The 26709-nt window shown below is 42.2% G+C and overlaps 1 protein-coding gene across 2 annotated transcripts in view; it reads right to left on the bottom strand.

Annotated features, from left to right (window-relative positions):
* Positions 1–26709, bottom strand: part of RAB3C (RAB3C, member RAS oncogene family) — a 130395-nt gene that overhangs the window by 41314 nt on the left and 62372 nt on the right. For both annotated transcript variants that reach the window (XM_072136823.1, XM_072136814.1), the window contains exon 3: positions 5343–5461. In XM_072136823.1, coding sequence (XP_071992924.1) covers positions 5343–5461 — 119 coding nt within the window. The remainder of the gene's footprint in view (positions 1–5342; positions 5462–26709) is intronic.

Raw genomic sequence — 26709 nt, 5'->3', positions numbered from 1 at the left:
AAATTCGGACAGTTCACTAAAAGTGCATTGTCCATCTATAATGCTGTGTGCGGCGATTCACTAAGATTGTGCGCCAGAAATCATTAATCTTGCGCTTTCCACACTGGCCCGACAGAGTTCACCATCTTTTTTGTGGTGCACTTTTAACGTAAAGTTAAATACGGCACTCGGTCAGAATCAGTCGGACTGTCCGACGGCACGCCCCCTAATTTGTGTTGCATGGAGGTTAGCTTAGCTGTGCCACAAAAGGGTTGCGTGCGACACAATTGCAGCGCACACACTTCTTAAATACCTGTGCAAGCTGTTTCAGCCTAGAAAAAGGTGCACAGTCCGACAAAAGTGCACCGCGCAACCCCCTTCTGTGAATGTACCCTAAGCTTCTTGACCAGGAGAGGGTTTGCTCTGACTCACTCAGTGCATGATCAGGATTTACCAGACTAAGGCTACATTCACACTAACGTGTGCCCACCATACCGTAGTACTGCAGGCACGCGTCGGCATCGGGGAGAGGATGAGGGGGTGAGCGGTTTCTCTCTCCATAGAGAAACATGCGGCACGCCGCCTTATTCCGGGGAAAGATAGGACTGAAAGACCATGTGTGATGTTGGAACTGGGAGTCAAAGCATGGCAAGTACACTTCTTTTTGCTACCCATGCCCTGACTCAAAGGTACCACCGTCTTGTGTTAGGAGGTTCTGAATATCGGAATATAATCACAGCCTCTGCTTATGCCTACTTTTCAGGCTTGTGACAACTAGGAGGTGGTCTCTACCCCTGATAAACGTACAGTTCAGAAACACAAACAAATAGACAAGAATAAGACAACTGAGACAATAAAGTTTAACAAACCGAGTCAAAACCAAGTCAAGTCAATAACAGTCACATGAATATTACTGTATGAACTTGAGTATAAGCCAAGTTTTTCAGCACAAAATGCTAAAAAACTAAACGCGGCTTATCCTCGATTCTATTAAAAAATAAACCCAACGCTCTCATTCCGACTCCCCTCTGCAGGTCCTCTTCTTGCTTTCTCTTAATGCTTCTAGCAACAGGTCTTTGCACTCTGGCACACACTATGATGTAAGGGACCGCTGGACGCAAGAAGAGGACATGCGGGGGGCATCGAAAAGGTGAGTATGGAGTTTTTATCTGCTGGGCATACAGTGGGCGAGGGCTTGCTATACAATTAGGGCAGGTGGCTGACTATATACTGGGGGGCATTGGCTGGCTATATACCGGGACCTGGCTATATCCAGGGGGGCATGGGATGACTGACTATATACGGGGGCATGGGTTAGGTATATACTGGGGACATGGGCTGGCTATATACTGAGTGGGCATGGTCTGGCTGGCTATATACTGGGAGCTGGCTGACTATATACTAGGGGATATGGGCTGGCTTGCTATATACTGGGGCATGGGTCAACTATATACTGGGGGGTGGCTGGCTGGCTATATACTGAGGACAGGGGGCTGGAAATATACTTGGGGGCATGGGTGGGCTAGCTATATACTGGGGAGGGATATATACTAGGGGGCATTGGGCTGGCCAGCTGTATACTGGGGGGCAGGGGGTTAGCTAGCTATATACTGGGGGCAGGGGACTGTCTAGCTATATGCTGAGAGGCAGGAGGTTGGCTATCTATATACTCGTGGGCAGGGGGCTGGGTAGCTATATACTTGGGCAGAGGGTTGGCTATATTCTTGGGGACAGGAAATTGTCTAACTATATACTGGTGGCATGGGGTTGGCTAGCTATATACTAGGATCAGGGGGCTGGCTAGCTATATGCTGGGGGGTAGAGGTTGGCTAGCTAAATGATCAGGGGCAAGGTGTTGGCTAGAAAAATACTGGGGGCAGGGTGTTGGCTAGCTATATAATTGGGGGCAGGGAGCTGGCTGACTATATACTGGGTGGAGGCTGTGACCAATGCATTTCCCATCCTATGATTATACTTAAGTCAATAGGTTTTCCCGTTTTTTTGTGATAAAATTAGGTACCTCAGCTTATATTTGGGTTGGCTTATACTTGAGTATATACGGTAAACTGGCAGGTTAAAATGAAGAAACCAGACACCGAATTGCCACCTGAGACACATCCCCAGGCTCAGAGAGGCTGCTGATCTGTAAATCACATAGCCTCCCCAAGAATATCACACCAGGATGTGGTGCATAGCCATGAGAACTATACAGATCTACAGCTTTGTTTTGCAGCAAGGAAGCAGGGGTGCAGAAGGAGTCCATTGGGAACTCAAGTAAATAAGATAGGAATGCCTGAAGGATACAACTAGAACCGGAGGAAGAGGCCGGGGCAAAATAAAAACGGGTGCAATGTTCTCCTAGACTTTCAGAACTGAGCTTATTGTCCTTGGATCCATTTTAAAATCTGTACTAGGCCCCAAAGTATAACACATCATATATGGATTGATCTGGTGGAAACTTTGGGGCCAAGGGGTGACTATAACTTCTACACTCTCTAATGACACCCACACTCTTCTGTATAATCTATGAACCATGTAATGATTTTATTGTCGATTATTAAACTTGGAAAAGATCTTTTTGAAGATTTTTGCAAGGATCTGACAAGACTCTAATTCTGATTGGAGACATGAATATGTATTTGATGTGGAAATCATCTTGCAAGGTGTTCATATACAGATTTAGACGTGTTAATGTGTAAGAGATGTGCTAAGCTGCCCGAGATGAGAAGCAGACACCGACACACAAAGAAGACATTAGATGTTTTCCAGATTCTGGGAAGACAAACCCTTGGTTCCCATGGAAACTGTCTTTCTCTATTTCATCAAAGAGGAAGATGCTGAACATTGACCTATGTATTTACTTTGTGTTACAAAATATTGGATCAGCAAAGCTTTCCTTCAGATGCCGGGAAAATCCCTTTACCTTCAGTCGTCCTTATAATTGCCTAATTTGCATTCACACCTTCCTTAAGTTTAGACACTTTCAGTTTTGGAGATTTGGATTAGGTTTTGGATTGTTTCCAAATTATGTGAAAAAAAAAGGATTTGTTAAATAAGACTAAAGTTTGTTTAAGGAGTTTAATAACAAGTTACAATGTTATAGTATCCATGGATTTTCTATAAATATATTAATTTACTTCTCAACCAAAAATTACACAAATTTAGGTAAATTTATGCAAATTACAATTTGTGCAAATTACAAGGTAAAAGCAACATAAGAAACACTGTAATATATCTTATCAGAGAAAAACGCTTATTCTACCTCATATTTTGCTATTTTGTTCTCCTAAGTGCCATTAGGTCTTCAGTGTTTCGCAAAAGTGATTGTGAGCCAAAATGGATAGGTATAAGGTATAATAGAGAGTTCTGTTCTGTGTGTTTACCACACCTGGTTTACCACACCCCATTGGCGCACAATGGGGCTTATTTACTAAGGGTCCGCAGATCGCATTTCTGTCGGACTACCCGGCATTTTAAGGATTTGCGCCGCTGTGACAGGGATTTAGCAGAGGATTGTGTCGCACGTGATCCGATTTTGGCGCCGGCTTTCATGTGACAGAAATCGGGGGGAGTGCCGTCGGATGATCCGACTGATTCAGACTGATACAGGATTTAAGATTAAAATTGTGTTGCATCCAATGCACTTACATGCACCTGGAAGAAGACGGTGAACTCTGTGGGACCTGAGCGGGGAAGTGACACATGCAGGATATTGGACGCACGATCTTAGTGAATCACGGCATAGTACATTGTCGTCGGACAATGCACTTTCGGGAACTCCGAGGGACCAGGTAAGTAGATGTGCCCCAATATCTGATACAAAGTGGCCCTAAGACTAGAGTCATTTATACAACATAAAAGGGAGAAGAGAGGGGATGCGCTGTACTTATCTATTTGACCCTACCAACTTTAGACTGGACTCACAGATGTTTTAGATTACATAAAAGTATATGGAAAGGAGAGGGGAAGAGTGATTAGGAACGCAGTGTGGGAATATAGATACAGACATGGAAAAAGGCTGCTGGAGCCTAATAGGTCATTTCATCTCACCCCATTGGTAATTTATTTACATCAATACTTCTCAGTATTTTTCTATAGGATCCTATATGAACATGCTGCTGCTTCAAGAGAGGTAAAGTGTTTTCTGAGTAGATTCTACCCTACTTTCCATGTACAGGCAGTCCCCGGGTTACATACACGATATGGTCCATAGGTTTGTTTTTAAGTTGACTTTGTATGTAAGTCAAAACTGTATATTTTATAATTGTAGATCCAGACAGAAAAAAAAAATTTTTTCCCCAGTGACAATTGGAGTATCAAAATTTTTGCTGTAATTGGACCAAGGATTATCAATAAAGCTTCATTACAGACACTTTACAGCTGATCATTGCAGTCTGGGACTATAGTAAAGTATCCAGAGAGCTTCACCAGGGGTCACAGTGGGCAGAGGGGTCCATCTTCAACTAGGGGTCATCTGTAAGTCGGGTGGCCTTATGTAGGGGAGCACCTGTGTAGACACTATAGCAGCTTCAAGAAAACTAAGGAATATACAGATGCAGACCAGAAAGGTAAAACCAGCTTATACACATACAAAGTACAGGCGGTCCCCTACTTAAGAACACCTGACTTACATACGACCCCTAGTTACAAATGGACCTCTGGATTTTGGTAATTTACTGTACTTTAGTCCTAGGCTACAATAATCAGCTATAACAGTTATCACAGGTGTCTGTAATGAAGATTTATTGTTAATATTGATTCTTATGACAACCCAACATTTTTAAAATCCAATTGTCCAAAAAAATTTTGACAGGGGTAACAATAATAAAGTATGCGGTTCTGACTTACATACAAACTCAACTTAAGAACAAACCTACAGAACCTATCTTGTATGTAACCCGGGGACTGCCTCTATATACACTTATATAGAGTATATGATATATATATATATATATATATATATATATATTTGACCAGAAATAGTGTTGCATTAAGACCCATGGGCTCTAATACACAGCTTGATGCTTAGGATGACAGTCCCTGCACAAAAGTTGACATTCTTTGGATGGTTCAGAAGAGACATCCATCAATCCTCTGGCTTTAGAATTTTTAGTAAATTCCAAGCTTCCTATATATAGAATCGCTATACATTACAGTGTAGCAGGCATCTGCCTATCCACAGACACAACATGTTTCCCTCGCACTGTGTTAATATGATGAGAGGCACATGACAGGCGCTGCGTTTTATCGCCTGTCACTCGCCTGAGCAGTGGGATTCAATTCGGCACAAATAAAAACATGTCATTCGGAAATGTACCGTGGGCCACTGAATAATGAGACTACAAGAAACAAGAGGCACTTACCAGTCCTGCACTGCATTGAACGATTCCTCATTTGTGATGTCATACATTAAGATAAAACCCATTGCCCCTCGATAATAAGCTGTGGTAATAGTGCGATACCTCTCCTGTCCAGCTGTGTCCTGAAATAACAAAATATTACAAGTTATATTCATTTTATTTTTTGGCAAGAAAAATGTCACCGTTTTGTCGCTTATGTCATGTTATATTACAAATTGTGGAAAAGGACTTGAAGCTGACAAGGAAAACCAAATTGTCTTTCTGGTTATTAAACCCAGGACCTTCTGTATGTAAGGCTCCACCACCATCCTGGAATACAGAGGGGCAATCTGGACATTTGAGCGCTGTCCCGTTTTTCAAAATGAGCAATTTTTTCAACTGCATAGTATCGGGTTGACCCAGTATGTTTTTGATTTTGGTTATGTCCCATTTTATAGATTTGAAAAGATTTATAAAAGGCCTTTTTTCAATCTGAGGCACTTAAAAGGGTTATTCAGTCCAAACAAGATAGCCTCTTTCCACAGGAGACTTTCTGATAGGTGAGAATCTCCGTGATGGGAGAAAAAGTATCCGTTTTCTCCTCAATGAACAGAGCAGACACTGGTGCATGTGCCATGCTGCTCTATTGCTATGGCACTGACTGAGAAACCGGCTGCTCCATTCGTTTGGGGCCACAATTTTCATGATTTATGGGGGAGTCCCATCACTGATCAGTAAGTTAACCCTGAGTGGGGGCTAACCATTTTCCTGCACAAATTTTGCTAAATGTGCCAATGCCTTCTTGGCGTTGTTACAAAGCACCCTACCTCATTATAAGAGGGTTTTAGGAATCTGAAATTGATGACTGTTCATTAGTAGAAATGAGCGGACCCAACGTTTGGCAGCACGACCCGGACATATTGCCAGATTGGCGGCCGAACAGCCAAATCGGCAAATTAAAGCCCCTAGAAACTAGCCATGGCTATGATCGGCCAGGGGGACACCGTTTGGCTGCCAATCCGGCAATACCTCCAGGTCGCGCAGTCTAAACCAAAGCAGAACGTCGGGTCTTTTTATTTTTATTCATTAGGACAGGTCATCAATATCAGATTAGTCGGTTAGCTAGAAAATTTTGCTCTTAAAGGACATCTACCACCAGATTGTAAACCAAGCACACCTACATGCTGGTGTATGGCCCCTCAGGCCTGGCTCTGCGCCCTGGTTTTTACGAAAAAAAGGCTTTTAACATTATGCAAATAAGCCTTGGAGGCTCCAGGCTCCATAGAGGTGAATGGAGCTTGGAGCACCTCAGTTTCATTAGCATAATTTTAAAAGCCTATGTTTCTTAAAAACAAGGGCATAGGAAGCCTAAAGAAGAGCAGATCCTGCCAGAGGGGGCACACACCAATATCTCAGTGTACTGGGTTTACAATCCTTGATCCCATAGGTAGATGTCCTCTAAATTGGCAATTTGGTAATTCCAATTCTGTTTTTGCAGCTCCATAACTCCTGCTCAGAGGGTATCAGGTGTTCGACCCCCACCCCAATCCAAAAAAAAGTGGTTGCTTAGAAGATTTTGCTTGTACATAGGTTTTTTTTAGTAACGGTAATGAAAGGATCATATTCTATGATGATACAGGAATACGGAATATGATCAATGCCTTTAGCACATACTGCTCTTCACCTGCTGGAGTTGTGAGCGTCTTCATCATTTGTATTGCTACCTGACAATCAAGCCAAATGGCTCCTGGAGATTAAAGGCCCGGATGTGACATTTACACAGTACCGTGGGTGAGAACATGAACAAACACAAAGCTCAAGGGCTATTGAGCCTTACATTGAGCTGTCTCCCAGCTTATTCACACAGATCCTGTACTGATACCTACATTACAATAGGGATCACTCACGAGTTTCAGGTCACACACTGCACGGGACACAAAGAATCTTCAACATTTTATGACAAAGGGCTGACGGCTTGAAATATTCTAAAGAAGAAAATCTTACGTTGTTATGTGTGGAAGAGGCAAATTGATGTATTATAAAATCTCAAGGGGTGAAAGGTGAGGCTCCAGCACATCAGATGTACGTGCCTCCTGCTGTAGACTTTGTATGATATGGTGTCACACATTTTATGAGCTTTCCATGTATACATTTTTTTGGTGACATGTAATTTTTGAGAATTTTTTTTTTAAATCTTCTTGCACAGTTTCTTGTTGCAATAAGATATACAGGAGAGAAAGGATCGGTGGTAAACAGGAAGTCTCGGGGTAATTGGCTTGGAAGCTGCCGGTGAGTTATTTTGGGTGACTGTGTGAATTAGCCTCTATGTGATTATATAAGTTGAGGTGATGACGAGGGGCTTTGAGGATCCTTCTGATTTTCACACTCCTCACAGGCTTGCTGTGCACTTTCTATTTATAGGGATATCTGACACTTAGGTTATGTATGGCAGTAGAGTAGTCACTTCCAATTAACTGGTTCCTCTATGGAAGAGACGCCTGCATTTAACTTTTCTATCTATGAGGAATATTACTATGCAGAGTAATTTACATATGTATAGGACTAGAGGTGCCCAAGGACAAGAGATCGGCAATTTTCTAAGACAAAAAAATATTAAATAAATCAGAACCAATTCTTAATATTTAATGAAACACTTATCTACTGTTATCTAGTGTTTATATAGGTACAGTACACTAAGGATGGGGTAGTGCTGAAAACACCACAGTTAAAGATTTTGCATCAAGAAAGTTACCCCCCTGCTCCGGTCATATAGCTATAAATTTCTCATTGAAATCCAGACCAGTTCATTGGCACTTTCATCAGACACATTTAGAAATGTCCTTAAGGTAACCTGTCAATAGTACCCTCAGGTAAGGTATGAAATATCTTTCCTATTATTCCTTATTTTATTTAACACATGACCAATTTACAAAATTGTCCCCAAAGTCATTTGCAAATAAGCTGAGAAAAGTCTTGTTTTTCCAGAAAGGCCAGAGGTAGAACAACGCTTCAGATTCTGCTATACTGGGCTCTAAAGAAGCTAAAACTTACTGGTGTCATTTTAACAATGTGTATTGAAACTTTAAAATAGCACCAGAAGATCTGTGCTGTAGAACGGGCATCATGTGTAATTAAAGATATTATTTATTAAAAGTAGGAGTTTTCCTCCCTTATATGCAGAGTGTGGCAGATTATTGAATACTGATGCACATCAGATTCTTCATTAATCTGGCGCCCCCCTGAGCTGCTCGGAAAGTGTGCACCACTTTTTTGGTGTTTCTTTAACATAGAGTGTTCAACACCACTCTGTCGAGTCACAGTAATAAATGTGGCGCACGGTCCGAAGCGGCTACAGAACGTGTCTGATCAGTCACAGCTCTGACTGTGGATTTTTATTTTCAGTTCACATTCTCAAATATGCCTTTAAATGCCTATATTTCTTATTCTATAGCACTGAGCAAATATTTTTAATACAATGTAGGTCAAAATGCGGAAGCTGTGTGTGAAAATGAAGTGTACCTTTACTGCTACCATAGGAAATAAGTAGCATTTGTATTAATTGATGATCAGCAATTGTGACCACCTCTATAAAAGCAGAAGTTTAACGGCCTGCTGGAACATTCAGGTATGTGCTAACATGATGCCAATATTAGTCCATCATTCTACAGGAAAAATAGTTGGCATTTATATGGGTTTGTATTCCAGTTTTCTCGTCATTCCCTTTAGCCCTTTACACCATCTTCATGCCAAGTATGGTTATACCATATCACAATAATGCAGCAACAGAAAACAAAATATTGAGGGAAAATGAATCTTTTATTTTACGGAAAAAAAACAAAACACACCGAAAATCAGTTCCCTTTTTTGTAATGAAGAAATAAACTTGTTGGATCTGATTGTGATCTCCGAGCTTTGTAGCAATAATAGTTTACTTTATCTATAAAGAGACTTAATTCAGAAGGGACTCTGACTGACAGCGGTGAGGCGGATGGACGAGATAAGGAACCAGGATATATGGTCCACGCAGGGAAGCGCAGGGACACAAAATGGCTATTGTCATGGTAACATAAATCTCACCGGCACAGAGGAAATGGAAGCGGTGAGGGAATTTAAGACGCATTACATCTCATTGATGGAGTTATAAATAAACAGATAAATCTGACCTTGGATTAAAACAGAGGTTTAGTGCTCACTCCATTCTGCATCATATTCGATATTTTGTAATAGAAACCATAAGGCGGCACCATGATCCGTCATACACATGATACCAACAGCACTTCATGGGCCCAAGTGACTTAAAATAGGGTTTGCTGTGCTCAGCTAGGGATGGTGATGCACAATACAGATATTAACATAGACTAGCCTGGTGAATTTGCCCCCTCTAAATTTGTTGCTGAATCCGTCTTGGTAGACAAGACGGACTATCTACTAACACTGATATCAGACCTTAGCTGCCAGTTGTCTATAACAGTGGTGGAGAACCTATGGCATGGGTGCCAGAGGTGGCACTCAGAGCCTTCTCTGTGGGCACTCAGGCTGTCACCCCAGTATAGAGTTCGCTAGACAGGACTTTCAGTCCCAGACAGCCCAGGATGTTCTGTGTTAAGCGACTCATCCTTGGGTGCCTGGAACAGCAGGAGGAATGTGGAGGTGTAGGTAGAGCTGGATTATCATTGGAGCTCCTGGTTTTGGTTTTAGTCTAGACATTCGGGTTCCCCATTGATGGTCTATGGAGAAGGGAAGGGACCAAATGAGAGGAGTAGATAAACACACATAGGGGGCATTTATATGGGTTTGTACATTGGTTTTCTGGCATACAAACCCTAATATAATTGCAGTGCCTAGCAAACCGCCAGGCCACTTCAACCCTGGGTACTGTCTGTACTGGGGGTATACTCTATCCCAGGCCACATATAAACTGTATACCATATTTTTCAGACTATAAGGCACACCGGATTATAAGGTGCACCATCAATAAATGCCTGATAAAACGTCTAGGTTCATATATAAGGTGCACCTGATTATAAGGATGAATGACCAGCAGGTGGCAGACCTGTGCACAGCTCAAGGCAGCTGTTGTCTGTAAGTACGGTTCATACATAAGGCGCGCTGGACTATAAGGCGCACCTTTGATTTCTGAGAAAATCTAAGGATTTTTTGTGCATCTTATTGTCCAAAAAATATGGTACTAGGGGGTGTAGGATATAAATCCCTCCAGGACATAATGTTATCACTTCACTGGTTCATTTAAACCATATGTATGACAAAGCAACTTGAGCACAATGTATATAACACATTTACATAAACGCTATGTGAATGCAATATTAGCCTGCATTCTCACACTTTTCATTTACAACACGTTTACATAGGGGCACATTTATTCACCGGAGTTCACAGAAAGTGCAATGTTTGTCTATAATGCAGCGTGCGGCGATTCACTAAGATCATACGCCTAAAATCCTGAATGTGTCGCTTCCCCGCTCAGGTCTTTTTTGTGGTGTATTTTAAACATAGTGGGGCAGATTTACTTACCCGATCCAGCGGCGCGTTCTCCAACGAGGATTCAGGTCTTCCGGCGATTCACTAAGGTCGTGCGCCCAATGTCCACCAGGTGTCGCTGCTGCGCCGAGGTCCACCGAGGTCCGTCGCAGTTCACCAACCTATCCGTGGTGCATGTAAGTGTGTGTCAAGCGACACTTTTTTTTTTAAAGAGCGCAATTTTTCCGAATCCGTCGAGTTTTCTGATGGCCACGCCCCCTGTTTTTCGTCGCATGCAGCTGGTGACATTTATTAGAAATTATTAGGGACATTTGTTTTATAAAATGTAATTAAAGAAATGTCTATGTATGGCGAATGCGGAGATAAGAATGGGAAGGGGGGGTTGACCCAACACTGCCATCTGGAAAGAACCCTTGCTCTCAGCACCCAAACCTTTAGAGCCCACTACATAATGTGGGACCCCCTAGCTAGAACAAACCCTGCTAGATTAGATACAATTTCCTTTCTACATTCAAGAGTGTGTTCATAATATCCTGTTCTATGGCCTTCACAATGGTATACAAACCTAAGAAACATAAGACATTTTCTGTGAATCTCTTTGTAACCAGATCAGATGTTGTTTAAAAAGAAAACGTTATTTGTCTTTGTTATTACACTGAAAAGATAATTTTTTAACTACTTAAATGGAAAATGAGCCTGATATCTATTCCAATATATGTATGTAACAAATATTTATTTGACTCAATAAAAAATATTAAAAGGAAAAAGTGTCTAAAACCCATAATAAATCTCATTTTCGTTGCAAATTGAGCCAAAATTCTTCCACATTTGGCCTAATAAATCTCCCTCAACATATCTAGAAATGTGACATCAATCAGTCGCAGTCCATATCAGGAATAGTTCCACTCTGCAACATAATAAATTTATGTCCCATCTACTAAAATGACTTTCCATGAAGCAGATCTCTAAATACCAGTAGATATCGATTAGATAATGAATTTGGACATAAATGTCTAATGAAATCTGCCAACCAAGGCCTTTAAGAAAATGATGGTTGCACCTTGTGAGTAGACAGAAATGTTTCTGGCGCGTTACGCTAATTAATTTCAATCATAACTCCAAGAATAAGGAGATTCTGCAATTAGACATCAGACTGACAAGAGAACCTCCGGCAAAAACTGCTCAATAATCTTTCTGGATATTATCTTAGCAAAAAGTAGTTAATTAATCCCAGCGTTCATCAACGTGTGTCAGATCTTGATGTGATATTTATGCAAAGTCCTCCATCTGTAACGCACCTGAAATATTCCGCTAATGTGGATCAATACGTCTATCGACTGAATAGCTTACTTGTATTTTGTGGAGGAAAATGTGCTTCCTTTAGTGGGATCTTCTCACCAGCCCAAACTGTTACCTATCAAGAAGTGATCCCATCTCTATAGGATGGTCAAAGACATTGGGCCACATTTATCAAGTAGTGCGGTCTGTACTGTGGGCAGTTTGCCTGTGGAGTGTACAGGACATTCAGGGCGCCAGATCCATCTAAAGTGGCGCATGTTCCTTAATAATCTGGCACCCCAGCAACGCTCGGGAAGTGTGCACCTTTAACATTGAGTGTGTCGTTATAGTAAATGTGGTATACGGTTTGACTCTTCTTCGGTACACCCCTTTAGGTGCAGAATTTTGTGTACAGTGCACCCACAACACAAAACTGGTGCAGACACTTTATAAATACATGTACAAGCAGTTTGCACATTCTTTTTAGTGCAAATTCAGAGAGGAAACTGGTGCAAACACTCTTATAAATGTGGCCCAGTGGCCCAAATTTATGACACAATCTGCACCTGTATTCTGGTGTACATTGCATATGAATACATGTGCAAACTGCTATTTATGAAGTGTTTCCACCAGTATTGCACTATGCGTGTTGCGACACAATACTGTGCACTTAAAGCAGTGTTCTGGTGTGCATTCGCACTGGCCACCACATTTATTTCGGAAGTCTGACATAATTGTGGCGCTCGCCCATTAAACTGAATGCACCAGAAAAAAACTCCAGTCTTCATGAATCCGGAGTTATAAAAATAATAATAAATGTTACCCATTCAGCATTGTTGTCACACTATACTGTAATATCTCTTTATCCATCCTCAGTCCATGTCAACATTCCTTCAATATGTTTGAGAAGATGGAATGATTATGGAAATAACACAGTATCCACATGTATTTGCATCATTTTTAGACCACGGCAGTCATAGTTATGGTGCACCTATGTTCTCCAGTTGCCGTTAGTGTCAGGGTAGTGGACCTATGCAATCACGTAAGCTGACACCTGGGAACGGAGTCTAAGTGGCACTCGGTATTCACCAGAGCCCACCGCAAAGCTGGTTGGACTTGCTACGGCGCGATACCACCAGGTCACTCCGCAGGTGCGACTTTGCTTGCGGTGGTGGCCGAAGCTGGGAACATAATCGGCAGGCAGGATCAGAGTCTAGGACAGGCAAGAAGCCAGGACAGGCAGCACAGGATCGAGTTGAGGACGTAGCAGAGTGTCAAGATGAGCAAGAAGCCAGGACAGGCGGCACAGGATCGGAGTTGAGGACATAGCAGAGGGTCAAGACGAGCGGCAAGGAATCGGGGTCAGGAGCGTAGCAGAAAGTCACAGGGGAAAATGCACAGAAATCACAACAGGAATGCTTTCTCTAAGGCTATGAAGCACAAAGATCTGGCAGGGGTCAAAAGAAGGGACTGGCTACTTATCAGGTCAGGCGGCCGATAGCGCCAATTAGCAGAACACTGGCCCTTTAAATCTCGCAGAGCCAACCCGTACGCACTAGGAGGCAGGGATACGCCCGTCAGACCACGGGAGCCACGGCTGGATCATGGAGAGGTGAGTGAGATTGCTGCTGGTGCTGAGGGACACATGGATGGGGCATTTCAATTACCCTCCAGTAACAGTTGAAAGCTGCAACACAATTAAATATACACAGTGGGTTTTTGTGTGGATAAAATTTGGTCAAATCTCATCCACTACAGTGATCATGCATCCCAGCAGGATATCTGCTCAAAATTCTGCACCTCTCGTGTGTCCATGGACCACAAACCCATGTTACTGCCAAAAAACTGTCATGCATGAAGCTTTCCATGTATACTTGTATTGTGCATTGTCATGGTGCGGTGAACCACATGCCCATCAGCCAGAATGGCTCGTCTCGTGACAACCCCACCAGTCTTTGTAGCCAATCTGACCTCATTGTTGAGGTGCCATGCTCCCTGGCATCAGTGCCAGGCTTCAGAGCTGGATCACAGAGAGATTTCATTCATTTCAGTCCATTGTCTGCTGCATATCAATTCCAAATGAATTGAAATGACAAATTAAACACTCGGATAGGTCTCCATTTATAGGTCTCCATTCATAGGTCTCTGTTTGCTTGGTAAAATGTTGTGTAACGTTTCATAGGGTTTTATTACTCGTGTATTACAGATGGTAAAGGTCAATGTAATTGCTTGCTTTTCCTTTCTATTCTAGGAACAGAGTCTGTAATTTTCAGCCAAGTATTATAAAGAGACATCGGCAACAAAAGGATAAACTCCGAGTCTGACCTTTACCAAGAGGAATAGATGTGTTTCTATGGCAACTACACAAGAAGGTGCCCACAATGCTCGACGCTTTCCAACTAATGATACCATAAAACTCCATTTGCCAATCAGTTATCAGATAGAATTATTACTAAAAATACGTCTATGCAATATTAACCGCCTGCCGCTGTACAGGATTCAATTATGGAAAAGAATGGTAAAGAAAAGTAATAAGACTGGACGGATGCAGATGGAACGCAGCAGGTGTGAACATAGCATGTCAATCAATTGATTTTTACTTGTCTCCTCCTGAGGGTGCGACAACACGATCAGCTTTGCAGATTCAGTTTTTGATGCCCAAACCAGGAATGGAGTAAAAGTAAGAGGAGGAGCAGCACCTTTCAATTATTTGTCTTGACCCATTTTCATCCACACCAGCTTTTGGCTCCAAAAACTGCATCTGAAAAACTGATCGTGTGGACGGACCCTCAAGGTGTTGTCTAAGTGTCTCCTGGTGTTCACCCTTCAACCTCTGTCCAGTGATCTGGAATTGACTACAGGGAACCACAATGTGTCTACCTGAGGATAACTGTTAGGTAATGTTAGGAACAGTCTCCTGTTCCCTAAAATATTCCCCAGTTAATTATCCCAAACAGCCCCTTCATGGTTATTTTATATAGAGCCCCCTCACTATGGATTCACTAGATACAGCCCCCCATGGATTCCTGTTGTGAAGTCTTATGTGGACCCCTAGCAACTCTGGGCCCCGGCACTTGCCAAGGTATGACTAGTGTTAGCACTGGCCCTGGTGCTCCACACATGTGCACTACCTGTATCCTGCACTAGAAACTGGTGACAGAATCAGGCGTACAAATGGCCAGCAATGCAGCGGACCATTGGATTTGGCAGACGTGGCACAGCTGCAGGGGTGGCGTTCAATCACACACTGGTACACAATGTGCCTCTGTGTCAGTGTATGATAAATCATCCCCAATGACTATTTCACATGTCCAACATTAAAGAACAATGGCTCCCAATTCACCTTTAGCCGACAATCCACCCAGAGTTGCAATATTTTGGGAAGTAAGAACTCGCCTTGCATGCAAGTGGAGACTTGCAGCCATTGATGCTGGATGGGATAAGGAAAACATTGCCTCTTTTAGCTTCCTTGTAAGATAGGCTTCTTGAGAGTCATGCTTGATACAACAAAGCAAAAAGTGGGATATAGGATATATTGGTGGCGTATAATATAAATTCTATATGTTATAATGTTATCTGATGCTGACGTAGTAGAGTTGAGTTTACCAAATAAATCAGTTGTTTACTCACAGGAACTTTAGATAAATTATTATCATGAACAAGTTAATGTCATCTCATTAAAATTTTCTAGATCGTCAGCTTCCTCTTTAGTGCGGTGCTAATAGCTGGGTTGAATTATTTTGCCTATATCCTGACACATGTATGAACACCGGCAATGTGGGTATGATGATGGAGCAGTAAGAATCTGAGGATAGATTAAGTAAAACATCCATTCATGGGATGTATAGGATTTATAATGTATTTTTGTGGCAACATTGTAGGGGAAGAAACACTGAATTCTTCTCAAAGAACATATAAAATTGATGTGAAACAGAAATACTGCACAATGTATACTAGAGTTAGTAGCTATGGCAACAAATCAGACAGTATCTTTAGTTCCTGGACACATCCAGATCTCACTTAAATTAGGGTAAAAAAAAGAATAATGGGGGTTATTTATCATATGATGCTGCCCCTCCTTTGCAACAGATATATCAGACGCTCCGGCCTCTTGATGCATACGTCTGGTAGCTACAGCCTATTAGGCTCTTACTAAGGTACAAAAAAAGTTTTTTGAGCTATTCGTTCACTCACATGGGCCAGAGAACGTTGAAATAGAAAATCCTCTGTAAAGTCCTGGTGCTCATGTCTTGTCGAGGGCTTGTCGGAGAGCCACCAATAAGTCAAGAAAAAAGTGGAGTATGACCAGCACTCAAAATTTACTAAAACATCTTCTTTTATTTCATATTCTTTAAAAAAGGAGAGTCACATTGTACATCCTGAGGTACCTACGCGTTTCGAACGTAAGCATCTAGTTCTATGCTCCTACACTTGCTCTGTTAAAGTTTAGTATAAGTGGAAAACCAATTAAGTTCTACTTGGTATCTCTAATCCCAGTATAGTAATTACAGCTTAAAGGGGTATATCTTCTGTTACAAAACCCATAATGCTATAAATAAATGAATACAACAAAATTGAATGTCATTAATCACACAATGGAGCTTAAATAGTTAGCATTTATGATTCTCAAAATTAAAGTAGGTAAAGTTATTTCCAAGATGGCCACCATGTACAACTACAACTCCCATGAACCTTCAGTTCTCAATAACAGCTCCTCCCTCTTATGCTCTGCTGCCAGTAATGATGTAACAGACTGTCCTGCTCTGTTACTATAGTAATGATGTGTAACTGCCATCACTTAGATGGGTCTCACCACAACACCGGCCATACTGGATGCACTGCAACCAACTGACTACAGCCAAACATGATCACATGACCTGCCCATGCAGGTGCATGACATGTGACCAGCGGCCATTTTCTGTCCTGTGTCTCCTCTATCTGGAAAAAATCAACAAACTGACTAAAAGGCCAGTAGCATTTTACATTTTTATAATGACATATTAGCTCATATTTTTAGAACCCATATAAATATTCCTGGAATTCCCCTTTAAACATATAAGTAGAATTTTCTAAGTAATTTACTTAGCCAGTGCAGGAGCGACTGTATCTTTATAAGAAGAATTTTCTGTAAAACAGTCAATATATTTTTTTTATCAGATCCAGAATATATAATTCTCCTTTATTGTACATTTCTCCAGTTCTTTTTAAATCAAATACACTTTTACATTAAAATGTCACATTTGCTAGAATTGTACAGTGAATTGCATGATGTAGATAATAAGCCGCAGAACCTTTAATATACCTCATTTACCAGTTATCCACTTACTATACCGTTGGCAGGAGAAACTCTCATACAGAAATATGAGGTCAGAATAGTTGCCTGGACATGAGATCATTATTACTGATATCTCCGCTGCCCACGCGGCACATGTAGTATCTATGTAGCCACGCTGCTTTGTGTCATTAGAGTAGAAAGGAGTATAACATATTCAAAATGTAAAGTATTAACCAAATGTTCTATTAAAGACAGTGATATTATAATGTACACTGGTAATACAATATCCTGTGCCCGGGGTGTGGATGGAAGCTTCAATTGAATGACAGAAAATGAAGTTGTAGGCGGCTTACATTTTAGATTAAAGATTGGGCTGGTGATATTGGTTGATGATTTTAGAAAGACTGTTTAGCCCACATAATAAAGTTACTCAGCCCATGTACTGTAATACTGTTACTCAGCCCACATAATACTGTTACCCAGCCCATGTAGAGTAATACTGTTACCCAGCCCATGTACTGTAATACTGTTACTCAGCCTATGTACTGTAATACTGTTACTCTGCCCACATAATATTGTTACTCAGCCCATTTACTGTAATCGTGTTACTCAGTCTACATAATAGTGTTACTCAGCCTATGTACTGTAATCGTGTTACTCAGCCCACATAATATTGTTACTCAGCCCATGTACTGTAATACTGTTACTCAGCCTATGTACTGTAATACTGTTACTCAGCCTATGTACTGTAATATTGTTACTCAGCCCACATAATATTGTTACTCAGCCCATGTACTGTAATACTGTTACTCAGCCTATGTACTGTAATATTGTTACTCAGCCAACATAATATTGTTATTCAGCCCATGTACTGCAATAGTGTTACTCAGTCTACATAATAGTGTTACTCAGCCTATGTACTGTAATAGTGTTACTCAGCCCATATAATAGTGATACTCAGCCTATGTACTGTAATAGTGTTACTCAGCCCAAGTACTGTAAGACTGTTACTCTGCCCACATAATATTGTTACTCAGCCCATCTACTGTAATAGTGTTACTCAGCCCATATAATAGTGTTACTCAGCCTATGTACTGTAATAGTGTTACTCAGCCCATATAATAGTGTTACTCAGCCTATGTACTGTAATAGTGTTACTCAGTCTACATAATAGTGTTACTCAGCCCATCTACTGTAATAGTGTTACTCAGCCTATGTAATGTAATACTGTTACTCAGCCGATATAATAGTGTTACTAAGCTCATGTACTGTAATACTGTTACTCAGCCCACATAATAGTGTTACTCAGCCCATCTACTGTAATAGTGTTACTCAGACTACATAATACTGTTACTCAGCCCATTTACTGCAATACTGTTACTCACCCCACATAATACTGTTACTTAGCACATATAATACTGTTACTCAGCCCTTATACTATAATACTGTTACTCAGCCTATATAATACTGTTATTCTGCAATGGAGTGAGATTTGCTATGGCACAGCCCAGGGATGAATCGATGACGGTCTGGGAACCAGGAGATGACGAGAAGCAATGTTCAGGCGCTTCACCATACATGATAAATCGTGCAAACACAATCCGAATAGGTAGAGGATGAGGGGGGTGAGTATTATGTGGGTAATAGACTAAACACTGTCCTAACAGGTAGAGAAGAAGGTGGCAATGACCAGAGAAGTAAACTCAACAATGTTTATTGGAGAACAGTGAGGACACAGGCGGATGCCGGTCATGTCACAGAGGAATGGGGCGTTTCATGACTGCAGACTTTTTCAGTCCAGTGACAAACCAATGGCACTGGTTTCAGAAGTGCGAGACCATCCTCAACCATCCTCAATATCACTGTATTATCAGAGCTGGACAGCAGGTAAGTACATATCACTGTATTATCAGCTGGGCAGCAGGTAAGTACACATCACTGTATTATCAGAGCTGGACAGCAGGTAAGTACATATCACTGTATTATCAGCTGGGCAGCAGGTAAGTACACATCACTGTATTATCAGAGCTGGACAGCAGGTAAGTACATATCACTGTATTATCAGCTGGGCAGCAGGTAAGTACACATCACTGCATTATCAGAGCTGGGCAGCAGGTAAGTACACATCACTTTATTATCAGAGCTGGGCAGCAGGTAAGTACATATCACTGTATTATCAGAGCTGGGCAGCAGGTAAGTACATATCACTGTATTATCAGAGCTGGGCAGAAGGTAAGTACACATCACTGTATTATCAGAGCTGGGCAGCAGGTAAGTACACATCACTGTATTATCAGAGCTGGGCAGCAGGTAAGTACATATCACTGTATTATCAGAGCTGGGCAGCAGGTAAGTACACATCACTGTATTATCAGAGCTGGGCAGCAGGTAAGTACATATCACTGTATTATCAGAGCTGGGCAGCAGGTAAGTACATATCACTGTATTATCAGAGCTGGGCAGCAGGTAAGTACATATCACTGTATTATCAGAGCTGGGCAGCAGGTAAGTACATATCACTGTATTATCAGAGCTGGGCAGCAGGTAAGTACATATCACTGTATTATCAGAGCTGGGCAGCAGGTAAGTACACATCACTGTATTATCAGAGCTGGGCAGCAGGTAAGTACATATCACTGTATTATCAGAGCTGGGCAGCGGGTAAGTACACATCACTGTATTATCAGAGCTGGGCAGTAGGTAAGTACATATCACTGTATTATCAGAGCTGGGCAGCAGGTAAGTACACATCACTGTATTATCAGAGCTGGGCAGCAGGTAAGTACATATCACTGTATTATCAGGGCTGGGCAGCAGGTAAGTACATATCACTGTATTATCAGAGCTGGGCAGCAGGTAAGTACATATCACTGTATTATCAGAGCTGGGCAGCAGGTAAGTACATATCACTGTATTATCAGAGCTGGGCAGCAGGTAAGTACACATCACTGTATTATCAGAGCTGGGCAGCAGGTAAGTACATATCACTGTATTATCAGAGCTGGGCAGCAGATAAGTACATATCACTGTATTATCAGGGCTGGGCAGCAGGTAAGTACATATCACTGTATTATCAGACCTGGGCAGCAGGTAAGTACACATCACTGTATTATCAGAGCTGGGCAGCAGGTAAGTACATATCACTGTATTATCAGAGCTGGGCAGCAGGTAAGTACATATCACTGTATTATCAGAGCTGGGCAGCAGGTAAGTACATATCACTGTATTATCAGAGCTGGGTAGCGGGTAAGTACACATCACTGTATTATCAGAGTTGGGCAGCGGGTAAGTACATATCACTGTATTATCAGAGCTGGGCAGCGGGTAAGTACACATCACTGTATTATCAGAGCTGGGCAGTAGGTAAGTACATATCACTGTATTATCAGAGCTGGGCAGCAGGTAAGTACACATCACTGTATTATCAGAGCTGGGCAGCAGGTAAGTACATATCACTGTATTATCAGGGCTGGGCAGCAGGTAAGTACATATCACTGTATTATCAGAGCTGGGCAGCAGGTAAGTACATATCACTGTATTATCAGAGCTGGGCAGCAGGTAAGTACATATCACTGTATTATCAGAGCTGGGCAGCAGGTAACTGCGTATGATTGGGGACGCCGATGGTAGTAAATTCTGCTGAAACAATTACAGAGATAAGAGTAAAGGGGAGGATGGGAACATTATCACTATATCACTGAGACAAATGTTTTCCAGCTCGCAGGTACAGTAAAAGCCGAAGACTTTAATCAGCTGAAATTAATGCAATGAATGTATTTTCAATACAGTTTCTGTACAATCCTGCAGCCAAATATCAACGCTCCATCATAAAGCCATGGAGGGAAGGCAAGATCATGAGCTAATGCCAATCTGCAGATGTAGATGAGGTACTGTATATTTTATATATTGTATTATGGGGATGGTTTACGCTACAGCAGCAGTTGTCAACCTGTGGGTCACAACCCCTTTGGGGGTCAAAAGACCGTTTCACCGAAGTTGTCTAATACCATGTTCTCTGTTGGTCTTAGGGACTAACAGCATTCCTCCCTGTAATTGAAAAATCAAATGTACATGCAAATGTTGAAGGAACACTGTGACTACTGGGGGCAAGCGCTGTGACTATTGGGGGATCACTGTGACTACTGGGGGCAGGTGCTCTGACTACTGGGAGATCACTGTGACTACTGGAGGCAGGCACTGTGACTATTGGGGGATCACTTTGACTACTGGTGGCATGCGTTGTGACTACTGGTAGATCACTGTGACTACTGGGGGCAGGCGCTGTGACTACTGGGGGATCACTGTGACTACAGGGGGCAGGTGCTGTGACTACTGGGGGATAACTGTCACTACAGGCTACTGGGGGCAGGCGCTGTGACTACCGGGGGATCACTGTGACTACTGGCTACTGGAGGCAGGTGCTGTGTGACTATTGGGGGATCACCGTGACTACAGGCTACTGGAGGCAGGCACTGTGACTACTGGGGGATCACTGTGACTACTGGCTACTGGAGGCAGGCACTGTAACTACTGGGGGGGAGTCACTGTGACTACTGGCTACTGGAGACAGGCACTGTGACTACTGGCTACTGGATGCAGGCGCTGTGACTATGGGGGGATCACTGTGACTATTGCCTAATTACAGTTATGAAGTAGCAACGGAAATTATTGTATGTTGGGATTACCTTTGACTACTGGGAGATCACTGTGACTACTGGCTACTGGAGGCAGGCGCTGTGACTATGGGGGGATCACTGTGACTATTGCCTAATTACAGTTATGAAGTAGCAACGGAAATTATTGTATGTTGGGATTACCTTTGACTACTGGGAGATCACTGTGACTACTGGGGGCAGGCGCTGTGACTACTGGGGGATAACTGTCATTACAGGTTACTGGGGGCAGGCGCTGTGACTATGGGGGGGATCACTGTGACTATTGCCTAATTACAGTTATGAAGTAGCAACGGAAATTATTGTATGTTGGGATTACCTTTGACTACTGGGAGATCACTGTGACTACTGGGGGCAGGCGCTGTGACTACTGGGGGATAACTGTCACTACAGGCTACTGGGGGCAGGCGCTGTGACTATGGGGGGGGGATCACTGTGACTATTGCCTAATTACAGTTATGAAGTAGCAACGAAAATTATTGTATGTTGGGGTCACCACAACATAAGGAACTGTATAAGGGTCATGGAGGGTTGAAACCACTAATCTACAGGATCCTGCCCAATTCCTATTTTATGACTTTTCTGAAGCTCAGCACCATTCAATTGCTCTGGTCCGTAGGGGTGATGGACCCTAGCAATCTAATACCAATTACTTATCCAAGGTATATGTCAAAATTGTTACATTTCTATAAGAATTCTTTAGGTCTGTTCTGATGTATAATATTGGGGCCTCTGTAATTTAAAGCTCTAACAATGGAGGGGGTATCATAAAGTAGCAAGGAGGATGTATACGGGTCAAATAGTCTTTAGGGGCCATTAGGGGTGTCTTAGGAGGTGGTCTTGTACAGATTTTGCATTGGCCTCAACAGCATAATATTACGCCTTTGGCTCAAACCATTAAGAAATTAATCACCTGAGATTGTCGTCCCTATAGAGGATGAATATACTCGCTATTTGATGGCTGATTTCTATAAACAGGAGAGAGACATTTGGAAGTGGGTCATTCCATTTGATGAGACAATTTACAGCCATATATACAGTAACCGAGCAGCTTCACATTTAACTTCATTTCTATGCAGAGTGATATTTCTCCAGGATACAAATAATGAGAGCGGTGATATATAAAAGGCATCTGCACCATGTTCCATAGCCACATCAGAAATTATTATACAAGATTAAGGATCCCAAAGAAGAAGTTATCGCAGCTCTGTACATTTCTACTATCAATTTTACTAACATTCAGAAAATGGGTACAAAAGGGCTAAAACTGTACTTGATTGTCTTTAAAATTTTTATACATTGTATCTACAGTGTTTACCCAGCACAAAAAAATGATATGGCCCTTAATTTAGGAAGAAACGAAAAAATATTAGCCCCCATGGAATGAGAAGAGGGTTCTAAATCTGCCATGAGTACTGATTTTTAAAGGGAACCCCACTAAACTACTAGCCCCCTCAGATTGGGTATGAAATGTGCTTTCTAGAATTCTCTCTTTTATGTGAAATCTTACTGTGGGCAATTTTCCAATATGCTTTCTGTATCAATTCCTTATAGTTTTCTAGATCTCTGCTTGCTGTCCCTCTATAGAAATCTTCTTTCTTTACTTCCAGTGAATAGAAATCTGCCCATGTGATGTGATGGACAGGCAGGTGCACAAACCATATTATCACAGATGGTAATAAGAGATGTGTGATAATAACGGCTCATGCACCTGCACATCCATCACATCACATGGGCAGATTGGGGACATTTACTAAGGATCTGAATGGCGCATTTTCGTCGGGCTTCCCGAATGTTTCAGATCTGCGCCGATTTTGGCATCGGCACCGGCTTTCACGCGATAGAAATCGGGGCGTGTGGCCATCGGAAAATCTGACGGATTCGGAAAAAACGCAGAATTTTAAAAAAATTTTGTGTCGCAAGAATAGCACTCACATACACCGGGACGCAGAAGGTGAACTCCAGCGCACCTCAGCACAGCAGCGACACCTGCTGGATATCGGGCTCACAACCATAGTGAATCCCGGCCGACCCCAATCAGCATCGGACAACGCACCGCGGGATCACGGCTGGACCGGGTAAGTAAATGTGCCCCATTATGTCAATCAAAGGAGAGGAGTCGTTCAGAGGTGGGAGAGCTTGACTTCTGTGTTAAAGGGCATCTACCACCAGGATCAAAGATTGTAAACCAAGCACACTGACATACTAGTGTGTTCCCCTCTGGCCATATCTGCTCTTCTTTAAGCTTTCTATGTCCTGGTTTTTAAGAAAAGAATGTTTTAAAAATTATGAAAATAAGTCTGAGGGGTTCCAGGCTCCATTAACATCTATAGAGCATGGTGCCCCTCTGGCTCGTTTGCATAACTATACAAGCTTCTTTGTGTAAAAACCAGGCCACAAAAAGCTAAAAGAAGAGTGGTTCCTGCCACAAGGGGCACACACCAGTATGTCAGTGTCCTTGGTTTACAACCCTCCATCCTGGTGGTAGATTTGCTTTAAACTCTCCATCTCCTTTGCTTTATACAACCAATTTACATCTAACTTCATAGTTGATTTTCTGGGTAGTGTCATCACACTGGGTCATGAAAGAAACATGATCTGGAAAGTGTGATGCTGCTTGCGCCATACTATAGTTTATAAGTCCAATATCTGTTGACAGGTTCCCTTTAAACACACAATAAAACGGTTTTGTTTCCTATTCATAACATATTTATTGCATTACATATGTGACAATATAGTCCACCCCAGATTACAGATCTACAGTACATGTGCTATGGTAGACTGAGTGGGCACTGAGAGCTCTGGAACACAGTAAGGCCGGACAGAGATGATATATAGTGATTTGGGACACTAAACCACCAATCCATTCGGATCTGTGGGTGTTTAGGGCCCCGTATTGCCCTAACAGATCCCCTTTAAGTGTCACCTGCTTTGTAATTGTGTGTTTTGACAAACTGTGGCTGTACCCACGTGTGCTGAAAGACGTGACTTTTATGTTCTGTCTGACTTAAAGGAAACCTACCACTTCTGACGGTAGGTATGAGATACAAACACCGGGCACCAGCTCAGGGTGAGCTGGTGCCGGTGCTTAGTCTCGTTAGTGTTAAAACCGCGGTATCGCGGTTTTAACACTTTTGAAACTTTCTAGCAGAAACTGCTTCGGCGCTGCGCGCGATCGTGCGCGCGCAACGCCTGCGGCGTTTCCAATGTAGGCGCGCGCACGATCGTGTGCACGAAGCGCCGAAGCAGTTTCTGCTAGAAAGTTTCAAAAGTGTTAAAACCGCGATACCGCGGTTTTAACACTAACGAGACTAAGCACCGGCACCAGCTCACCCTGAGCTGGTGCCCGGTGTTTGTATCTCATACCTACCGTCAGAAGTGGTAGGTTTCCTTTAATATACAAAAGTAGGAAGTAGAGCCACTACTGGTTGCACCTCTTTACTCTAAACCGCATATCCTATGCCCTCAATCTAAGAAGGAGTTAATTTAACAACAGCCCAATTTAGAATCGATGATTCCGATCAGGCGCTTGCTGATACATTAGTTATCTGTTACGGATTGGCAAGAGAAAATTAATTAAATTGGGTGCAGTGTAAACAGGTGCAGTACTGTATGTTCAGCAATTTCGGCTTTTGTACAATGAAGCTCAGATCCTAAATAGTTCAGTGGCAGCCTTACAGCTTCCCTTTGACGAGTCAGCAAGTAAAAAAACGACTGACACTAACAAAAAAATGAAATTCTTTCAAAGTAAAAGCCTCCTGAACATTAACAGCCTTGGGATCCTTCCACCTGTACGATCGATGTGCAGTCCTGTCCACTATATCAGTTAGCAGATTGCAGCCTTGGTACTTATATATCAAGGGATTATTGGGGTAAAGGCATAGAGAAGGAGGGAACTTTGGATTTAGTTGTAGAAATAATAATTACTGGTAATAAAATATAGTAAAAATAACATAGAAAGTGGTGGCTATTGAGCACGTTGCCTTGCAACATGTATTGAAGATCTATCCTGTATGATAGACCAGAGCTGTATTCACAATTCTGTTTCCTATTGGAAACTTGCTATTGGATATTTGCTTCAAGTCTTGAAAGGATCTTATAGCAAACCTGACTCCATTTTTAAAAAAAAAGTTTACAGAGATGACAAAAAAGGGAACAAGTGTGAACTGAGTGACTGACTGATACCGGAAGAAGTGAGGACCCTGCTCTAATGGGCTGACAACTGGAGGCCATGGGTAAGGGTAGAAGCAGATTACATTGTGGTTTAGCGGCAGTGGTTTAGTTCCTGTTAATTTTCCTGGGGTCGGTGTGGGGGTAACTTGTTTTTGAGCACGGCTCAGTGCACATAACTCTAATTTTGCCATGTGATAACCGTTGTTTCTTGGCTATAACATGGTCCCATGTATCATGGACACAGCTATGGTTTTCGGAGTCCAGTGCATAAACAGACTTCTCGGGAACTTGCTATTGGCATGTCAGTGGCTTTTGTGCGGAACCAACGCAATGGTTACACCTGGGCAACAAACACTCGACCGCGGGGCCTGTAGTTTGCTCCGGTCAGGACACCATGTTTGCATACCATGAGTGGATGTAGACTTAGAAAATACATAAAAAAATTCTGGGGACAATTTTGTAAAGAGCAAACGATAGATGAGCAAAGGAAAAC

The sequence above is a fragment of the Engystomops pustulosus genome, chromosome 1 (genome assembly GCF_040894005.1).
Source record: "Engystomops pustulosus chromosome 1, aEngPut4.maternal, whole genome shotgun sequence".
Lineage (NCBI taxonomy): Eukaryota > Metazoa > Chordata > Amphibia > Anura > Leptodactylidae > Engystomops > Engystomops pustulosus.
This window is presented reverse-complemented; position numbering and strand designations above follow the sequence as displayed.